Here is a 21,641-nt window from a genome sequence, read left to right as displayed (position 1 = left end):
CTGTAGCCAAAGCGACGTGGTAAAGTGTCAAGACATTGAGCATGCATAGCATTTGCATGAGAAACAAACATTTAATCAGGTTTTATCAGACAATTCAATATAACATATACTGGAGCTCAACTTCTTCTGCACAGCACTTCCAACAGTGTAGAAAGGTGAGTCTAAACAGGGCTATTGATAAGACACCTGAGCAGTGACAATCCACAGTGGAAAGTATAATACTATTGTTGTATTGTTATTTTATTGAGTATGGTCTACTAAGGTCTCTCTTTGTATTAGTGCTTGCACTATTGAGCTGTACCTGTACTGGCCCTGTGGGCACAAAGTGAATAAACTAAAATAATATTTTCCTGTGTTTTCCTAAGTTGGAAAGACTCAAGCTTGAACCTCCTTGATTCATTGCAAAACTTATAAACAAGCCATGCCAGTCTACTCAGGACTTCAGATCAGGTGACTCCCTGCTTTTGAGAAGGAAGAGAAATCTGGAAACGTGTGTGCAGAAAGTGGGAAGGAGCAGTTGAGCATTCATGAGTGACCTCGTAACTGCTCATAAACAAATGCAGCGATATTGTAATTAATTCTGAGGCTTGTCTCTGATATAAACAAATGAAAAACGAGCTCCTTCACTGGCCTTACTCCAGATTCCATGAGCGTAGCATTTCAGTCCCAGGTAACAGAAAAGTGGCCTGCCCGGGTAAGAGAACACCTGCCCTACATGACTTCCTTCTGCACTAGGGATGTCTCACGTAACCCCCTGTCCTTGTAGTCCACTGCTAAGACCTACTGCTTTATAATTAAAACTCTTCTGCTATTCTTAAAGAGAGCCCAATCTGATCAGCTTGCTTAGCCTATGTAGGGGCAGAGAGGTCAGCCAAACTGTGAAGCAACATGCCTAGCCCCCACACCTCGCCCCCCCACACACAGACAGTGTTCAACAGTCATTCTACCCCAGTTACTGCTAATCAAAAGGGAAAGCTTTTTTAGCAGCCGAATTAAAACACAAACAGAGGCTTTGAGAGTCACCCAGACCTAACACTACATAGCTTTAATAGCAGAGTGAAAAAAAAACAGTCCTACTTGTTTATGACTAAATACTGTAGCTGCAATTCTTTGTAACAGAGAGACAGAATATGCATGCCACGTGCGTAGAGAGAAAGAGTGGGAACGGGGGAGAATAGATGGACAGAGAGAGAGAGAAACAGAGATAGATGTAGGACTCTTATTATTATATTTGTACATTACCTTTTTATTCCATTCTCCTTGATTGTCACTTTCCATTTCTGGTTCCCATTCAGCCTCAGTCTCTATTTGTGCCTGTTGCACCATGGAGACATTTCCCATATAGTCAGATATATTTTCGTCTCTGTAGACTGACCATTTAGTGAGGTTTTGGATAGTTGGGTGAGGAAGCACTCTTTCTGAGGACCACACATCCTGAACCTCATGCACTTCCCTGGTATGGTTCTGGGCCCAGTGCTGTTTCAGCCGTTGTGAAGTTCTGGAATGTGGTCCCATTCTCTGAACTTGGGGCATCACCACTGCATATCTACCACCCGGATCTTCAGCGTGACTTTCTTCATGCACTAGCTTTGGGGAGGTTGGCTGACTGAATGAAGGTTTTCGAAGCTGCGGGCTCTGTGTGACTGTGTTTCTCAGTGGAGGAGAAGATGCTTCTTCTTTTGAACGGCCAAACCTTTTTAACATTGGACCAGAGGAAGAAGACATCTGAGGATCCGCTTGTGGTTTGTTACGGCCCATGTTGAACTGTGGCTTAGGGGACGGTGATCTTGAAGGTGTAGGTGACCCTTGTTTCATAGAAGGTGGTCTGTTTGACATTCTGATACTTGCAGGATTATTGAGGGGTGCTTGTGATGGATGCATTATTAATGGTTGTGGTGAGGGTGGTCTTTGGGGCTCACCTGCACCTGGGCGCCCCATCCGTTTTAGAAAAGGATTTCCTGGTCCTTGATTTGAGGCCATTGCTAGTGGTTTACCATGGCCAAACATTTTAGTCTTAGGCTGTGGGGAACTAGCAGGGCTCATGTCTGGAGCACCTTGCTGTAGGGATGTTTGAGGGGAGGGATGGTTGGTCATTGGGGGACCCATTTGTTTTACACGAGGTTGGGGAGAAGGTGGTCTTTCATTACTACCCATTGGCAGACCTTCTCTTCTTACTGACTGTCTTGGGGGAGGAGGGTTTCGAGGAACACCAGCAACTGGACGACCAATGCGCTTTAAGAAAGGATTCCCCCTCCCTGCTGCAGAAGGTTGTGAAGGTGGCATCTTCTGAGACCCTCTCATGCTTGAAGGTTCAACACCTGGTCTTACTGAAATCCTTCTAGAGGGTGGCCTTTGCACTGACATTTCTTGAAGATGCTCGTCATGTCTCTTGGGCTCTCCCACAGTCTTTTGTAGAGGTGCTGGAACACCAAACCGCTTACGAAATGGGTTTCCTTGCGCAGGTCTTGGTGCCTGTGAAGAGGGAAGCTTCTGAGATTCTCGGGCACTGACTGCACGACTGTCTTGCCTAGCTAACATTTGAGGAGATGGGGGTGCTCTTTCTGGGTCTCTTGGATCCATCGGTGATTGTATGCTTCTTATAGAGGGCCTTGGTGAGGGTGGGTTTTGTGGACGCCCCATGCGCTTCATGAAAGGATTAGCAGAGGAAGGTTTTATAGCTCCAGTAGGTGGCCCATTGCGGCCAAAGATTTTGAATTTTGATACAGGAGCTGCTGCAGGAACATTTTGTACCTCATTTATAGGGTGTGGTCTTCTTGATGGCTGAGAAGAAGGGGGTCTTTGGCTTCCTGGTAAATGAGGAGAAGGCAGCCCTTGAGTTTCAGGTCTCACAGAATGATTTAAACGGTGTGAAGGTGTGGGAGATGGAGGCCTTTGTACTTCATCTCCTTTTGGACGCCCAACCTTTTTTAAGAAAGGGTTTCCAGATGCAGGCTTTGGGGCTGCTGCTTTCCCAAAGATTTTAAATTTTGGATTAGGAACAGGAGACGGTGCCCTCTGTGAGGGCTGTGGAGATGGGGGCCTGAAGTCTGCATGTCTTAATGATGGCTGAGGAGAGGGAGGCGGGTTCACTCTTCTTAAAGACGGCTGAGGAGAAGGCGGTCTCACGGGTGAGGAAATATTAGCAGGACGACCAAATTTTTTTAGCAGAGCATGAGGTGTTGACTTTGATGGTTCAGCAGCTTTTCGCCCAAAGAGTCTGAATGGAGACTTAGGTGGAGGAGGGGGAACTTGACTTCTGATCGATGGCTGTGGAGATGGGGGAGGACTTCTTCTCCTAAGTGAAGCTTGGGGAGAGGGTGGTCTAGCAGGTTCCATGGCAGCTGGTCTGCCTAACCGTTTTAAAAATGGATTGGAAGAGGCAGGTTTAGGTGCAGGTTTGGCAAAGCCAAACATCTTCATTTTGGGTTTAGGGGAAGGTGACCTCTGTCTTATTGATGGCTGAGGAGAGGGAGGTCTTTCACCCCCCCTTTGACTTCCAGCTCTCCTTAAAGGTTGGGGAGATGGAGGAGGACTTCTCCTAAGTGAAGCTTGGGGAGAGGGTGATCTAGCAGGTTCCATGGCAGCTGGTCTGCCTAACCGTTTTAAAAATGGATTGGAAGAGGCAGGTTTAGGTGCAGGTTTGCCAAAGCCAAACATCTTCATTTTGGGTTTAGGGGAAGGCGACCTCTGTCTTACTGATGGCTGAGGAGAGGGAGATCTTTCGCCCCCCCTTTGACTTCCAGCTCTACTTATAGAGGGTTGGGGAGATGGAGGAGGACTTCTTCTCCTAAGTGAAGCTTGGGGAGAGGGTGGTCTAGTAGGTTCCATGGCAGCTGGTCTGCCTAACCGTTTTAAAAATGGATTGGAAGAGGCAGGTTTAGGTGCAGGTTTGCCAAAGCCAAACATCTTAATTTTGGGTTTAGGGGAAGGCGACCTCTGTCTTACTGATGGCTGAGGAGAGGGAGGTCTCTTTATAGATGGTTGTGGAGAGTGAGGATGGATCATTTTTCTGTTCATTAGCAGGGGGGATGGTGGTCGTTTAGCATTATTGTTATTGGACGGCTGACCTAAGCGTTTAAAGAACATGTTGGGAGATGATGGCTTTTGAGCTCCTGCAGTTGGTGATTTGTGACCAAACATTCTTAGGGGTGACTTTGGGGATGGTGGCAGTTCTGCTTCTACTTGGGGGTCCCCAAAGTGCCTCACATATGGTTGTGGTGAAGGGCTGCGAAAGCTTCGTCTGACAGAAGGCTGTGGAGAGGGCGGTGGGCTTGGACTTCTCCTTGAAGGCTGTGGGGAGGGTGGCTGTTGAGGTCCTCTATTAGCAGGTTGGCCAAATCTTTTTAATAAAGGATTTGAAGCTGTCGGGCGAGAAGGCAGTGGGCTTCGGGCCCTTTGTGCACCAAATTTCCTTAAGGGTGGCTGAGGAGAAGCTGGTCTTGAACGTTGTTCAGCTCCCATAGGTCCAACTGAATGCCTACTAGGGGATGGGGAGGCTGACATTTGACTGGAAAATGATCGTACTTGTGGCTTTGGAGAAGATGGTCTCTGAGGGCTACCAAATCTTCTTGCACTTGGTGTTGGGGAAGGCATTCTCTGCGTGTAGCCATGCCTAATCATCCGATCAACAGGAATGGGAGATAAGGGTCTCTGAAATGCAATATTCTGCGGTATTCCAAATTCAGTTGCTGGGGGCAGGTGGCTCGCTGGTTGAGGAAACCTAGATGAGGAAAAAGAAGATGATGGCTGGGGAAATGCAGTCTGTTGGCTCTGGCCTCTGAATTGTCTGAATGGTGTGTTGGGAAATTCTTCTTCCTCTGACATCTCGTCAAAATCAGTTAGCGATATGAGTGGGGAAGGTGGCAGCTGAACATCCAGTTTTTCCTTCCCAAACAATCTGACCTGAGGCCTTGGGAAGAGTCTGAACTGCTTTTTTGAAGAAAACGGAGCAGGTAGCGTTCCACCTAATTCCTGTCCACTGAAGTTTGAAAAACTTGCTGGTGATGTGCAGAAGTCGTCCAAACCTTCTGCTTCCTCTTGCTCCATTATATCTTCCATGGCATATGGGGAAGTCAGATACTGGTTATATGAGGATTCCAGGTATGGTGACCCTCCGTGTTCACTGTAGTTCAGTTGATATTCTTGATAATGCTGATCATACTCATGCTGATAACCTAACTCTCCCATATAAGGATCATACGCCATAGCGTGTCCATAAGGTTCTTCATAATACTCTTGATCATCCTCATAATATCCATACTGTTCTGCGGCATGAGGATCATGGTAGTATTCCATCTCATTTCCATAGTAGTCATACTCCTCTTCCACTGGATAATCTGCACCCTCATAGTACTCCTTACCATCCTCATAGTATTCATACTGATCTTCTAGAGGGTAGCCATATTCATCGTAATCCATTGCATCTTCATAGTCGCCATATTGACTCTGTTCTTGGTCCTGGTCATAGTAATCCACATCTTCATCATAATATTCATACTCATCCTGATAGTCCATGCGTGGATCATAGTAGGCCTCTTCCTCCCCTGCATAATAGCCATAATGGTCCGGAGAAGGGTAATCATAATATTCTGCTTCATCTTCATAATAATCATGTTGGTCCACAGGTGTTCTTGAAGGTCCTGGCATGGGAACATAATCCTCCTTAAACCGGCTTGCTGTATGCAAAGACTGCCGTTGGGATGAGACTCTTTGATATCTGTCTCCTGCATATGCATCCTCTTCATAACCGTACCCATCTTCATCTTGCCCATATCCAAAATTATAAGCCCTGCTATATTTCCTCATGTTTGCTTTGTGTCGCAGGACTTCATCCTCAGAAGGGAATGGTAACTTTTTGGCTCCGATTTTGGAAAACCATGCTTCATTCCCCAGTCTTCCTCTGCTCTGCTGCTTAGCTCTGGTGGAAAGAAACCTCTTGGTCAGCCAATTTGTTGCCCCTGATAATTTCCCTAAAAGCAATCCCTTGGATTTAAAGCCCTTGCTGGCTGATTTATTCTTGCCAAACAAGCCCCCCACCTTTGTTTTACCAAGAAATTTACTAAATCCAGATTTTTTTGTGTCTGCTGCCTTATCCCCCAGTCTGATTAATAAAAACGATGCCTTTCTTGGCGAGGGTTTTTGAGGCTCCTTCTTCTTTATGCTATTTTGAAAACGCATCATGAACCTAGAAGTGTGCTTCAGCCCGACTGCCTTTGGTTTCTTGGCCAGCAAAGATGGGCCTTTGCGCTTACCTAGCCCAAACAACAATTTTGAAGTGTTTTTGAAATTACTGGCCTTTTTGGAGCTTTTATTTCTAAGGCCTCCGAAGCCCATGAAAAGCTTAGAGGTACTCTTTAACCCCTTACTTTGTTCCTGCGGGACTGGAAACAGGGACTTTTTACCAGCAAGACCAGCAACGGCTTTTGAAGCCCCTTTCAAGTGAGCCTTGGCATCCTCTTTTTTCTTCTGCTTTCTCTTTTGTCCATTGTTTGCCAGTCCAATCATAGCTTTAGATGCACCTTTCAGGTGTACATCTTTCTTCTCTGTTTTTTTTTCCTTCTTGTCGGTCTTGAAACCAGACACAGCTTTAGAGGCAGCTTTTAAGTTGCCGCGCTTGTGAGCTGGTCTTTTATCTTCCTCCTCTTCATCCTCTTCCTCCTCTTCTGACTGAATGTGCTTTGATTTGCCTTTACCCTTCATCCCAGCCATCGCTTTAGAAGCTCCTTTCATAGCAGCCATCTTTTTGCCTCCTTTCCTTCTGTCTTCTTCACTGTCCTCCTCGCTGTCCTCTGGTTCCTCATCTTCCTCCTGCTCCTCCTCCTCCTCTTCTTCGCCCTTCTCACTCAGCTCCTCGCTCTCATCTATTTCACTCCTGAGTAAATCTGCCTCGGAACCTTCTTCTGAGTCGCTTATCACAGCATTCTTTCCCTTTCCTGCATCTTTTCCTTTCTTTCCCGCATCCTTGTCTTTTCCCTTAGGGGGTTCTTCTTTTCCTTTCTTTCCTCCTTTCTTGTCATCCTTCTCCCCCTTTCCCTTTTCCTTTCCTTTCTTCGGGTCTTCTTTGTCCTTCTTGCTCTTTTCTGGCTCCCCCTTGCCCCCTTTCTTCGCTGCAGCTTTTGAATCACCTTTCTTGGCAGGCATATTGTCTCTTTACAAGAATCATGCTAATTGGAGATCTGTGCTGTTAAAGTCAGGTTAGCATTAGACATTCTACTTTGAGACAACTCCATGATTGAGGTAGAGTTTTCTTTATATTAAAAATAAAATGCAACTTGTAAATTCCTCAATGAGGATTTATACTGACACATGTAACAAAAGCTTTTAAAAAAATAACAGCTTTTACAAAATCAACATCTGCCACATAAAACACAAAGACATTTTACATCATTACATTTCAGTATAGTTTTTTTTTTCTTTGTCTCTTTAAAGCAATTTGTGTTCCAGAATCTTGACATAAAATACAGATTTTTTGTTTTTTTCTTTACCTCAGTACAGGGTGTATTCGCAATGTTCAGATCCTAGAACTTCATTTCCAACTTAGAAAATACAAATATCCATTCCCATGGCCTATTCTGTAAGCCTGTTTTGCTGAACATTTTCCATTTTTCAGCCTGTTAAATGAAGACTCTTTCTGTTCAGCACCACTAGGAGAGTGATCCACAGCGAGTGCCTGCATCTTCTTTTCAACCCACTGGCAAAAGTTACAGTCCTCTTCCTTGCATGATTCCACTCCGACAGCGGCTATTCTCTGCTTTCAAGTCAAGAACTGCAAGTTGCTTTCAAGCATGCGTTTAAAAGTGTGTTTCTGCTTTCTGTTTGTAAGTGTGCAGAAGGAACCTTATTGTATCAGCTATATTGCCTTAGCGTAACATTATCTCCTGGACTCATTCCTGTATAAATAATGCAGGTCAGCTGAGCTGTTACTACTCTGAGAAACATATCCAAAGAACCAAATATAGCCAGGAAGCAGAATGGAGTATAATGAAGGCCCTTAGACACCCCAAAGACAAGGCAAGTTTTACTAGACAACAACAACCCTCCCCCTTCAAAACCCCCCACAATTAAAGAGAAAACTGACAGCCTGTACGCATCTCTGGTCAAACAGAATGTGTGCCTATTGTAGTGATTTAAATTAGGAATAGAAAGTTTAAATATTTAAAGAATTTTTTTGATTTTAGGGGGGGGGGGGGGGGGGTATTAACTATAACAGTATGTTTTTTTTCGTTTTTTTTTTAAGATAGCTATGATCAAACAAATGAGAACTGTTTCCCAGAGCATTTAAACCCTAATATTGTTTTGCATCGAGAAAAGGGTTTGCTAATCCAATAAACAAAATAATACAGTAAAAAATTGCAAAGCTAGAAATACGAAACATTTTACAAGCACCAAAAAAAAAATAAAATAATTCAGAGCATGGTTGCAAATGACAATTGTTAATTAAGAGATTTGAAAAGATAAAACCCTTGAAGTGTCAAATATCGAATTAATGAAGAGTGACTCAAAGCAAGTTCTTACTAGCACGCTACAGGAGATAAGTATCTCTGCTGGATTTCCACTTGGAAAGATAAGATCAAAGCGTCTAGATTTAACGGGATGGAAAGATAGGTACTAATTTTACTGAAGTATTGTTTGGCTTTAAGAGAATCTTCAGCAAGAATCTACAGCAAGAATCTTCAGACTCTTCAGCAAGAATCTAGAGCAAGAATCTTCAATAAGAATCTTTAGAATCTTCAGCAAGAATCTTCAGACTCTTCAGCAAGAATCTAGAGCAAGAATCTTCAGTAAGAATCTTTAGAATCTTCAGCAAGGATCTTCAGACTCTTCAGCAAGAATCTAGAGCAAGAATCTTCAGTAAGAATCTTTAGAATCTTCAGCAAGAATCTTCAGCTTTTTAGCTGTTTGCATCAGGGAAAAAAGGTTTCAACATAATTTGCTCTGGAAAGTCAAGTATACAGGGCTAGATTGTTTAATTTGGGGTTTCAGAATCAGTCACTACACTGTAGGCAGTACTATATAATGAATTAATTATAATTAATAATGAAGCTTTTAATAATCTTTATTTAACATAACGACTTATCTTTGGGGGCACTTACAAGTGCTGATGCATCCTATCAGTTTACTGAGGATGCCTAAACCTTTTTTTTTTATTTTGGTGCTGGACAATGAGTCCTGGGGCTGGAATATATGGATAGAATCACATTAGCTGTCCAGGGCAATGCTGTTTTTTAATTCTTTTCCTAAATGTCCTAAAACACAAGTAGTTCACTTTAACGTGTAACACGCCTACAAGTTTGAAGCTTGTTTGAAGTTGGCAAAATCACAACCTGCTCCTAGAAGAGAAATATGAACGCTCCTCTCAATGCAGACCCCACCCCAGCACTACAGAATGTGAATACAAAACTTTTCATTCTAACATTCTCTGTCACTTTATTGCTTCAAGGCAGCCTCCCCACTTTATCATTCTCCAGCAGTGTTTGAACTCCAATACAGCCCCTGATTAAATATTATTTGATTGGCGTCTTGGCAAGCAATTGTTTTTACCGTTGATTTGTTTTTTAATTAGGAAGAACCCAGAGTTCATGACACCAGTGAGGTATAAAACTTTAATGACTGATGTGTATTTGATTGGGAATTCATGAAAAATTGAACAGAAATGGTCTAAATGTATCTATCAACCCAGTTTCAGAATTGTTTGTGACTATGCAGTAGCCAGAATATATACTGTACCGTGCGGCCCACATTGGAGGACTATACTGATAAAAAGGTTTGTTCAATCAGTTTCTACTTCTTGTTTTCAGATGCTAATTGCTTGCTGAGCAGCACTTAACGAAGTTTGGAAATTAAGACGGCTACAGACGGATTTCAAGGTAGGGTAAAAAAACATTCCAACAACAGACAATTCATGTGTCTATACAGTTTTAAACTTTCTGCTCGTAAAACGTCTGTCAAAAAAAATTCAACCCAGATTCCCTTGTTATGGGATCCTGACATTAAACTGATTAGGAAGAAGGAAACCAAACCAGATTGCCAGAAAATCCCTGCTTTTAATAGAAATCCGAAACAATGGCTTGTAAAGCGATAAGCTCTATTATGGTCCACGTAGCATCTTTAAATATGTGGATCTTCGGTGGAATCTTTCAATGACAGATGCATCTTCTGGGGAGGATCTGGTTACTAGTCTCAGCTCACCAGGCTGATGTGTAAACCAATCTGGTCATTATGATTCATGGACATGAGTCAATGAGGAGATATCAAGCCTGTGATACATCCCTCGGGTAATGTCTATTCCTGATCATCAGGAAACCTATCCAGCACTTCACTGATAACATGCTGTCTCACCAAACTTCACCAAGCGCCTTTCGTTACCTCACTATGATTGACTGGCTGTGATGGCACAGTCAGGATTAAAAATTAAAGTGGAACTGGACCTCGCTTTGAAAAAAAGAAATCTACATATTTTAATGAAAGCCGCTCTGTATCAGATGCCTCAACGCAACATAAAAGTCAGCCTTAGATTACTTATTTATTTATTCAAAACAAGAGTAAACACACTCTCTCCCACACACACGTCTGAGTAGAATGTAGCTGGTTTCAACAGTGCAGGTACTATATAGTTGGTAAAATCTCCATGGCAACCCCATACATTACGGAAAATGAACAAGGAAGAGCTCATTTTGGTAGCCCTGGGTCATGAGATAATACCAAGATTCATCACCAAGGAAACCATAGCAACAAGAACAAAAAATACACCTTGCATGTTTATTGCATTTTAACTGTCACTTAAGACAATGATAATAAAAAAGCACGTGCAATGCAGTTTGGTTGTCTTTATTAGTCAAAGAAACTGACATGGAAACATCTGCAGCGTTATTTTGCAGGCGTTGTTGGTTATATAACTTCTAAAGCAACCTTGCTCTTAGCATAATGGATTCTTACTGGGAATTTCCACTTAATAAAAGGCAATGACTGTATACTATATATCATCCTAACACTAACCCCAGCCCTATCTCTAAAGCTAACCCTAACCCTAGCACTGTACCTGTAAAATAAATTCCTGCTTCCACTGTAATTACCAACTCTCTTATATATAGTAGCTATTGACTTTAAACATTTTTTTTTTCAGCTTGATCAAACTATTATCAGTAGGGCCATGAAATGCATCACCTGCTGCTGCTTGTACAGAGCCTCGTGTGGGTGTGAAATGAGAATCCTAGGTACTGTACCTCTCCATCCGGATTGCTGTCAGCTGCAGGCTGTGGTCCGGGCTCTTCTTCTGTCATGGTGCCTGGCACGTAGGAACTTTGTCCCCCTTCAAAACCGAAACAGGCACCCTGGAGTGAATACAAAAATAATATGCGTTTCTCTTTTTACTGTTGGAAAACTTTTCTGTACCCCTCAGTATACATGACTCCCACTCAAACCAATGAGAACACCTTAGATTTAGGAGATTATATTGGAGTACCGCCCTTATCTATGTGCAGTATCTCATGCACACAGACCCTTCCTGATCTCATTATATCATCCACACAAACACAAACACAGCACAGATTTGCCAAAGACCTGGGCCATCTAGTACAAGAGCAATACTGTTCACCAGGTCTGAAGTGGTGACTTCAATATTAATTTTGAAAATATGAGTAACATTCTTCAGCTGAGGGCAGACACTAGCACACACAAGCATCTTCAATTCCAGCTTGTAATGGTATAGCAAGGGTGATTTTTAGACATACTGACTGATCAGACTTCTGGCAAAGGAATGTAAACGTGTAAACTTATACCAGATGCTATTTATAGTCCGGATGTCATGTTTACCTCACAGACACCTAGAGACGCACACATGTGAATTTCAGGATCCTATTCCCATATACTGTAGATAAAACAAGGTGCAGTTACTAAAAGCAGGGTCGGCTTTCTAACACAATGGTTTAATCATGCCCACGAGTGACTTCTTTTAGTAACAAGAAATACAACTTAATACTGATTTCAGACACAAGCAGTGATGTAGTAGCCTTTCGGGAAATGATGCTGTTCAAAGTGTTTTATTCGAATGTATTTTCTACTCCTTTAACGATCAAATTCAGATGCACCGTTGATGCTCACACTGAGAAAGTACCCTGAGCTCAAGCAGTCAGGTGTCGTTTCCGAATAAGGCCAGACGACGGATAGCTGCAAGGGTCTAAAGCTCAGAGGGAACCTACTGTAGAAGAACGATGGCTCGTTAGGAACTTGATTGGCTTGGACAGCGCATGGTGTTTTTAATGGGATTTCAACAACAGTAAAAGTAATAGTTCACTTGTTGGTTTGCTTCTAATCTGTGGTGAGACTCTGCTTCCTAACTGTGCTTGCTCCTAATTAGCTCTGGTGATGAAAAATACAAAGTGTGTTCTTAGCTTTTTACAGAAATGCAATGAAATGATTTTACATCGTCTTGTTTTTCAAGCAACTTAAAATAGCTATAATTTCACACTATGGACGCAACATAATAAAACGGCTCTACACGCACTTCATTTCTGTCAAACTAGAAGCCCATTTGTTTGTTCGATTTCACATTCTGTCAAAGAAAGAAAAAAAATCAATGTAGCTGCGGAACAGAACGACTAACAGAAGCTGACGAAATGGATAATCATAGTGTCAGTGATATGCAGTTGCCTGACATGTGAATGTGCTGTGGAATAATTTAAGTGATCAGGCACTAGGTTCACAGAATACAGCACTCCTTTTTAAATTCACACACTGAGGACTGCAGAGTTTGATGTACCATGAATAACCCTGTCAGGAACAGAGTCCCTGTGGAATGAACTGACACTCCGTGTGAGTAGGTGTCTCTTTAGTAAAGATTCCTCAGACGAAGCTCACCGAGGACACCTAGTGAGCCCAGGCAGCAAGTGCACCTCTGGTGGTTTCTTTGCTGTGTTCCCTGCTTCTCATACAATATAACTGCAGTACAGTTTGGACTAGAGATCCATCCAACAACAATAAAACAAGTCCAGAAAAGCAACATGCAGTCTGAACAGCACAGGCAGGGATAGGTCTTAATCTGTTTGTTTGTTTGTTTATATAACGGGCCCTGTTCACAATACTGGAAGTTATGTTTTAAAGAGTTTTTTTTTTTTTTTTACAACTGATTTTGATTAACTAAATCAGGTTTGCAGTCTACTTTTTTGGGTGTATGCACATGGGGAGCTCCAATGCAAAGCTGGCCTGGAATACCACTTTCCCTGGACTGCCTGCCAAAGGTGCTGTTGATAATCTGCTGTTGGTTTATAAATACAATTTGAAGCTCTATCAAGATAAAAGCTCAATCAACACCCCCAGCAAATTGTCACGCACATTCCATCCCTAACTAGGCTGCACTAAAACTATAACTTTGCTGCTGTGTTTACCTGCATAGCAAAGAGAATTCACAAAACATCTTATCAGCCATACCTGTGTGTGTGTGTGTGTGTGTGTGTGTGATATATAATATATAATATTACATGTATGACCCAAATATCACCCCTGATATTTAACTATAAAACTGGGAAATTATAAGCAACAATTTTTTTAAATAAATAAAAATCATATAACAAAGAGAAAAAATAAAAAGTACCAGTCATAGTCAAAAGATAGTCAATCCCCCAGATAATCAATTAAAACATCTTCCATTCGACTCTGCTGAGCTGACAGAAATCACATCCCATCACACAAGGCCAGGCAGACAGTGTTGCATTGATCTGAGGTTCAAATGAACACATAACTACAACAAAACTGGACTTAACACATGACTAGAATGCAGAAGCCATTTTTTTCCCCCTTGCTTACCTTCAGCGAGCCAATTCCACAGGCATCATGCAGCTCATAATAAACAGTGTATGAGCAGCTCCAGAGTGTTGTGTCTGCGTTCATAAAAACTGTTGCTTCTCACATGGCGGAGTGAGTAATCCCTCCACTACAGGCTGCTGCAGTCTCTGTGACATCACAGCCACTCAGACCTCAACTAAATGTGAATCACCACATACAAAACCCATCAACTGTATATATATATATATATATATATATATATATATATATATATATATATATGGTATAAAAGTACAACAATATGAGAGATTTTCTTTTTGTCAACTTCCAAACCACAATCCCGGCATTTCCAGGTTACTAACCCCAAAAAGCAGCAGGTGTCAGATAAAGATCATTCATTGAACTAGTTGATGGTTGCTAGGGAAACATCGGGGCTCCCGAGAACAATGAAATCATTGTTTGCACAGTCACTGCTGTCTGTAAATGTAAATAACAGCTCATTCTTTCGTACTGTATACAGTGTATTAGGAAGCCTCTCGTATTGTTAGAGACATATCAGGATAACGCAGGGACTTCAAGGAATAATTAATTTATAAAAATAGGCTGATCAGCTCTAATTTGCACCAAAATTGTCAAAGCAAGCAGTCAGGTGAGGGTCTATGTCAATGATCACAAGAGAGGCAGACAGTCTAAACACTGCCCCCTTCATTTCACTGTATGTATTGTATTAACTGATGTTAACAAGCGGACCCATGTGGTCATTTTAGCTTTATCTGAGCTTTATCTCAACAGTTTTGTGCCACCTCTTAGCGTACCAAAACCTGCCGGATAACAATAAGGATTGTGCCCGGCTTCCCACTCTCCTCACGCTCCACTGCACAGTTCTGCAATGACAGTGCTGCAGGCAGGCTGTAGTATCTGTGCTGCTGAGCTGTTTGTGGCTCAGAGTCGGAGACAGCAGATGGTCAGCCTAGAAGGACTTCATTCAATTAACCTGAAGTGACTGGATTAGCAGCTGATCTTTCCCAGAAATTGACTACAGCGTAGTCTCTCAATGAAACTCTTATAAGGCTTGCTGTTATGCGATTCAAAACTATACACTGGGACACAAGGATACTACGGTACAGGCATTATAATTAATTATTAAATAATTGTTGTAATAAATATCACCACCAGGTGGCACCACAGACAGGACCTTTAGAATGACAGGTAAACAATAACACCTGAAAGGGATAGAGACCCCTACAAGACTGCTTAGTTTGTATTTGTTTTACAGACCTCAATTTACTGTACTGGTATATAAAGTATAGGATAATCATTATTACACGTTTCCTATCTCCCCACATAGTAGCACAAGCACTTTACTGGCCTCATTGAACACTGTTAATATACTGTGCCAGTTATAACGCAGTAGAAGAGTATTCATTTACATTACTGATCATTGCAAAGTTTATATTGCTGAAGCCAATTCTCAGTCTTGTTTTAAGCTTGTGTTCAGAACATGCCCACAGTACATTGCTGGCATGCATTCACTATCAATTGCTTGATAACCACTTCAAACAAGCAAAGAGCTTTTTTTGTATAAAACACACTTTCGTTCTCAACTCGTCAAATGCAGCACAACGAATCAGCTTCTCCAGTGAAGGCCCAGCTCCCCTCTTGCAAAGCCATATGGAGCAAGCATCAGGTATCATTCCAACTGATAGTAGAACACTGCAGCTGCCAAAAGAAAGGACGAAGTACCTCCTTACCTTTTCCCACTGTCACTCGCTCGTAGTCCAGCATGACTGTCTACATCCCTGCATTACTCCAAACCAGTCCTCTCCATTCTCCCCACTTCTCTAACCTGTTCCTGGGCTCAGTACAACAAAGAGCTGAGCCTTTCCTCAACGCTGGTGCCCGAGAAACCATCCTTGTTTGCTGTTGTAACGCCCTGGTGCCTCTCAATGCATAATTCACTACGGCTATTATTCTGGTTTTCACTCATGAATGGAGGCGGAGGTTCTAATCTTTCTCGTAGAGGAGCACAGAACACCACCAATTACTGTGCTGGAGAGGAAGTTATGAGCTCTTAAGTATGCAAAATGCCGTGACTGGTACCTTACCTTATAGTCCAGTGTGCAGCGGAGATACCAGAAGAGAAAAATAGCTCAACTGAGTTTCTTTTCCTTACAATGGCACAGTAACTTCTTACACTTCTGTTACACCATCACTATCCTTTACCACGCCCAATTAAACATGTACTAGAACATGATCATAGACACAGTAGTCTTGGATTTATAAATGAAATAAATATATAAATGAAATAAAAACGTCTTCATGCGACACTCGCATCTTACTTCTGGCAGCACCAATACAGTTTATGCTACTGTAAGTCTTGTAAGTAACCTTTGAACTCTACTATAATGAATGAGGGCCTCTCGCAACTTTTCCCACAGACTGAGCCCCATCACTAGCAAATCACATTTTTAAACATGAAGCAACAAAAAAATAAGGTCAAGACTAATCGACAATACTAAATATTTTCTAATTAAACCGACTGAAGTCGTATATGGCATTTAACTTGGTACATTTTACTGAGTCCTTTCAACTTGCCTCAGGTACCACACCTTGTTTAATCATGTATTAACCCCATCTTTTACCGCTGCTGATGTTAATACTGCACTTTCTAAAATGTACCTGCTTGGGTTGCGTAAAGGATTTTGTCTCGATTCCTAGAACGACAACATTGTGTCCGCTATTAATGACAACACAAAGCAAGGGTTCCTAACACTAGCAGACAAAAATGACATAGAAAGCTCACATTATACCAGATCAACAAAACAACGATGTATGCTGTACAAATCTTATTGCAAGCATAACATCCGTGTATGCAAGTTTATATATTTGCATCTGATTGATGGGTCCGTTTTACCTTAATTGTACACTTCAAATACATTTTACTAGGGGCTGCTTTGCCTGGAGCTTTAAGAGGTTGATAACTGGATTAAGATCTGGTATGAGGGAAAAACAAGTGAAGGACACCCATCCAACACCTTGCAGACTTCACTTTAAATTCTCATGCATCTGCCTTAATGCAGATTTGATTACAGTTAATTAATCTTTAGCCATGCAAACATGAGGTTTTTCTTTTACATGACAGAGCTACGATCTGTTTCAGAGATGCAGATTACAAACATATTTTATTATCTTTACTCAAAATCAAACAAGAGACATTGTCAGCCTGTGTGTGTGTGTGTGTGTTTGTACATCTGACTGGTTTAGAAATAAAAAAAATAAATCAAGTTAAAATGAACAAAGCTAGCAACACATCCAGATTGTGGCAGGGTTAAGGTAAACTGCTGACAATGAAACTGAGGCACAGGTATTAATACAATGCTAGAACACGGCGTGGCATCTTCGAAAAACCCACTGCTGTCGAGGACAGAATTGTCTTTGAGTTGCTCTTTTCTTTGCTTAGGACACAAAATATGCAACTGCTACCTATGGTTTAGGAGAAAGTGTGTTTCTGGTTTGGTAGAACTCTTTTTTGTGTTACTCAATCTTCCTGGATACTGGTCTTGTCAATGGTCTCTTTTCTATCCCCTATAGGACTGGATCAGGCTTCTGAAGATGGTTATTTCTTCACAATCTGGATGACATCTTCGTGCTCCATAATGTGTGTCAACCCCACTCTCTGAGGACTGTACTTAGTACTTGTTCCCTTTAAAAAAGAAAAGAAAAGAAAAAGGAAAAAAATAATTATGAATTGTATCCTCATTGTGTTATTATTATATATTTTTTATTGGTTAATATTGTATTGGAAGTATTTTACATACCCACACAAGAGCATATTTAAACTGGCTCACTAAAGTTCTGTGAACTCGATGGCACTAAAGAAAATGAAAAACATACATTTTTTAAAGGATCATACAACCTTTAGCTGGACGAACTATGTAATAGTTACAGTATGGCCCATATTTACGTAAAGAAAGATTTAATGTACTTAATGTTTCCGTACTGGAATCAATTAAGGAAACTTGTTCAGTTCTGCTTAAATCCTCATTGCGTGCGCTTCCTCGCACACAAATATATAAATCATTTGGTTTCGTAACACTTCCTATTCAATAATGAGCACACAGAATTAACAGAGCAACGTACCACATGTTCTACAGAAGCGCCTCTTCTCATGATTATACCATCAGAAAAGTCTGGCCTCTCTGTAAAGGGAAGGTTAATGGGATTACAATTACAATGAGATTTTGTTCAATTACGCAGCAGTAATTACAAATTATACTAAAAACTCCACACATGAACACGTTTACTGTATTTATTCTAAATAACCAAGCAGTAACAACAGGCACAAACACACAAACATAAATTGGTTTTTCAAACAAATGGGGTTTTTAAAAGTGGTTGAAAACACAAGAATGATGAGGGAATGACAACTAAATGCGCAACTGAACTGCAATCGATCAATGACATGGCATTATTACAAGTACAATTACGCAGGTGTGCAAAGGTTCATTTACAACTGGAATTGATCCCAGTTGTAAATCAGAAAAGGCTCAGTAAATCAGACGTGGCTGTGTGACCTTGGCTTTCAGACTTCTGCTGTCATACAAACAGCCAGAAGAATAGACCCTGACAAACAATGCATCTGTACCTCCCCTCTTCTTTGTGTAGATACAGATGAGAGCCAGGTATTCCCAGAGTCTCTCAAGCAAGTAATCCAGGTTCAATTTCATCCCACAACTACAAAAAGAACAAAGAACGTCGGGCTTGAAAGTCGCATGAGCAATATATGATCAGATCAGAGGTTAAGGATGAAGTGACAGGTCAAAATGGACATCCTATAGGATTTTAATTTCTCCTGGTACATCATTAACACCTTTAACCTCCACTAGCTTAAACATTTGTTTTATACTTTGTACTGGCTCTCAAAGAGCAACTTGTTACGGGTTCGAAATATAGGAGGAATTTTAACGTATTTTTGCTGTCGTCTAGATTTCTTTTGTATGTCGTTTTTTGTTTCAATCATCCTATCCTGGCGGCTTTTTAAAACGATTAAAGCCTCATTCTGAGCTGTTTAAAATTTTTTTTACCTGATAACTACGCTGTGTGGTCTCCTGGCCAGACGATCAACTTCCTCCATGGAGATCTGATCTATTTTATTATAAACCTAGAAAAATTTCAAACATTTCATTTCCAGCCCATTTTTAATAACAGAACAGATTACGACAATCATGACAACTCTGCAGACACCATAAGTAATTAACATACTGTTTTCAAAGTACAAAGAACAGGTTTAATGTACAATTTGCATGAAAAGACCCAGGTACTTCGCGGTACCACACTTACGTAAACGCAGTTCAAGTAAACCCTGTTTCCAACGATTACATCAATGAACTCATCTGGAGTGCTGTCTTCCCTAAACAAAACCTCGGCATTGAAGATTTCTGTAGGGAAGACTTAAGGAAGATCTTGTACGCTGCTGTGATGCAAATTACTGCTACTGCTTTCCAGTACAGTCTATTAAAACAGATACCAGTGGATATAACACAAGGTCACGCTGATCCTTTAGTAAAGGATACTGTACTCGTGCAGAATGAGCTGAACTAACTTCTCGGAGCACTGCGTGAGAGGAACAGTTGAGTTATAGGACAGTCCTCCACCCTTCTTGGGCTAAAAACAGACCAGAAAAAAAGGCAAAATATTGGCATGCAAGTAATGATTTTTTTTTTTTATAAACAGGATCGATACATGGATTTTAGGCAATGACTTTCCCTTTTTTTTCATTTCCATTTTGTTGGGAATGCGATGAAAACAAAGCTGTTTATTGCAAATGGGGATTACAGCTGATCAATTGTGAGAGTAACATTTACAGAAACTTGTGAAATGAAGGATGTTCATCAAAACCTTTGCTAAGGAATCTTTACCTTGAAGTAGATGTTGGGCTTGGACACGTTGAGTCTAATCCCAACAGATTCCAACTCTTTCTCCAACAGAACCCTGCATTAAAAGAATCAGATACAAAACACATATAAAATAAACCAGCTGTTAGGACACCTTTAAAAAAAAAAATCTGCTGCTGTAAAACTTTGGGAAGGCAAGCAGGGAAATAGTATCTTCTGTTTGCTGTTGTGTTTTAACAATAAGGTGAACCAACCTATTTAACTTAATACCAACCTCTGGACTTCTCCCTTCGTGGCATCCAACATCATAATGACAACATCTGCCGTTCTGGCCACAGCGATGACCTGTCTACCTCGACCCTTTCCTACAGGAGACACAACCAACAACAATCAGCCTCATGGCTCACCTGGTCATGAAAACACAGAACGCCAACAGAGCACCACGATTTCCACTACCAGCCACAGAAAAAACACATTCATTCTGTAGGGTGGCATACCTTGGGAAGCTCCTTCTATGATACCAGGCAAATCCAACAGCTGAATGTTGGCACCTTTGTACTGATGACAAGAAAAAGACAATTGTTATGTGCCGTTTTACAATCAGAGCAACTGAAAGATACACGACAGGGTGCACGCACACGGCGGCTTAAACACACATCATACCTCGATTACACCAGGAATACAGGTCAACGTGGTGAATTCGTACGAAGCAGCTTCGCTGGCAGTGGACGTCATTAAACTCAAGAATGTGGACTGGGAAAGAAAAACACAAAAGAGTCCTGAGAATGTATAACATTGTTGTCAGCGCTTTGCTGTAACAGAAGCTCACAATGTAAGAGACATTTTAACTTTCACTAGAAACCAAGTGATACCGGACTGTAAAAAGTATTGAAGATAAAGAACCCATACATTGTCTCATGCTGAATAGCTAACAAGTCTCTTGAGAGGCCTGTTGTAAATCTCAGCAGTAAACGACTCCTGTGCAATGATTGCAGAATCCCTTACCTTACCCACAGAGGGGAAACCAATCAGTGCCACTCTGGCATCTCCAGATTTCATCACATCGAAGCCCTCCCCTTTAGCCCCAGCTGATTTTGAAGGCTCCAGCAGCTGCGCTCTGTACTTGGCTAGCTTTGCCTTCAGCAAACCCAGATGGTATTCAGTGGCTGCAAAACAGAAATGTTTTATAGTCACACATTTCTATAAACCAGCAATCAGGGTGGAGGTCAGTTCCAACAAACCACTGATCAGAATTGCAAGTAACAGCATTCTGTTCAAACTTGCTGCTCACAACGGCTACAAATTACTTAACTTTGGTGTGTAAAAGTTTCTCCACGAGTAAACCATTCTGTCGCTCGTGATTTCTACAGTATCTTTATTACCTTTATTTTTCTGTGTCCGGGAGATTTCTTTCTCGATTTCTGATATCTTCTCGAGGATTCCCATATTGCGCTCTTACAGTAATTCAGAGATTAAGTAACAAATACAATTGCAATTTTAGTGTCGTGGCAGCTGAAGAAGTATACTAATCTTTATAGGAACAACCCAATGAACACCTTTGAATGCTAAGTGCAGACTACTTCGTTTGTTTTTATTAGTATTATTATTTAAATCAAACGTTCAATACGTTTCATTGAAATAAGTTGTACAATAACTCCAAACTTGCAGCCACCGCAAGCTAGCTGACATCTGCCACCGGAACTTGGTGCAACTATGAAATATTCCTGAGTGAGACCAAAACGATAAAAAGTGTATTTGGTTCCAGCGCAGGTTGCGAGTTTACAGAACGATCTAGGTGCATTCGATTGCATGCATTGTGTGCATAATACTGCAACATACAACTGTTTATTGCAGTAATTAGGAATACCTAATCTTTGTGAAAACAGAACGTTTTTATTTGTGCTGACATCAGCCCTGCTTACTAAAGCGAAGACCTGTGTAATTCTATCAGACCATGATGTGAAAAAT

The 21,641-nt window shown here is 41.3% G+C and overlaps 1 protein-coding gene across 1 annotated transcript; it reads right to left on the bottom strand.

Annotated features, from left to right (window-relative positions):
- Positions 1-16,941: 16,941 nt before the first annotated feature.
- On the bottom strand, positions 16,942-21,366 carry LOC121301242 (developmentally-regulated GTP-binding protein 2). Its single transcript, XM_041230403.1, has 13 exons — positions 21,056-21,366; positions 20,679-20,839; positions 20,337-20,426; positions 20,171-20,231; positions 19,948-20,038; positions 19,698-19,770; positions 19,353-19,443; positions 19,120-19,217; positions 18,864-18,940; positions 18,425-18,513; positions 17,920-17,978; positions 17,598-17,651; positions 16,942-17,482 (listed from the first exon to the last, which is right to left on the bottom strand). The coding sequence occupies exons 1-13, from the start codon at positions 21,117-21,119 to the stop codon at positions 17,396-17,398; spliced, it is 1,095 nt and encodes a 364-aa protein (XP_041086337.1). The 5' UTR covers positions 21,120-21,366; the 3' UTR covers positions 16,942-17,395.
- Between the last annotated feature and the right edge of the window lie 275 nt (positions 21,367-21,641).

This window comes from Polyodon spathula, chromosome 27 (genome assembly GCF_017654505.1).
Source record: "Polyodon spathula isolate WHYD16114869_AA chromosome 27, ASM1765450v1, whole genome shotgun sequence".
In the NCBI taxonomy this organism is placed as follows: domain Eukaryota; kingdom Metazoa; phylum Chordata; class Actinopteri; order Acipenseriformes; family Polyodontidae; genus Polyodon; species Polyodon spathula.
This window is presented reverse-complemented; position numbering and strand designations above follow the sequence as displayed.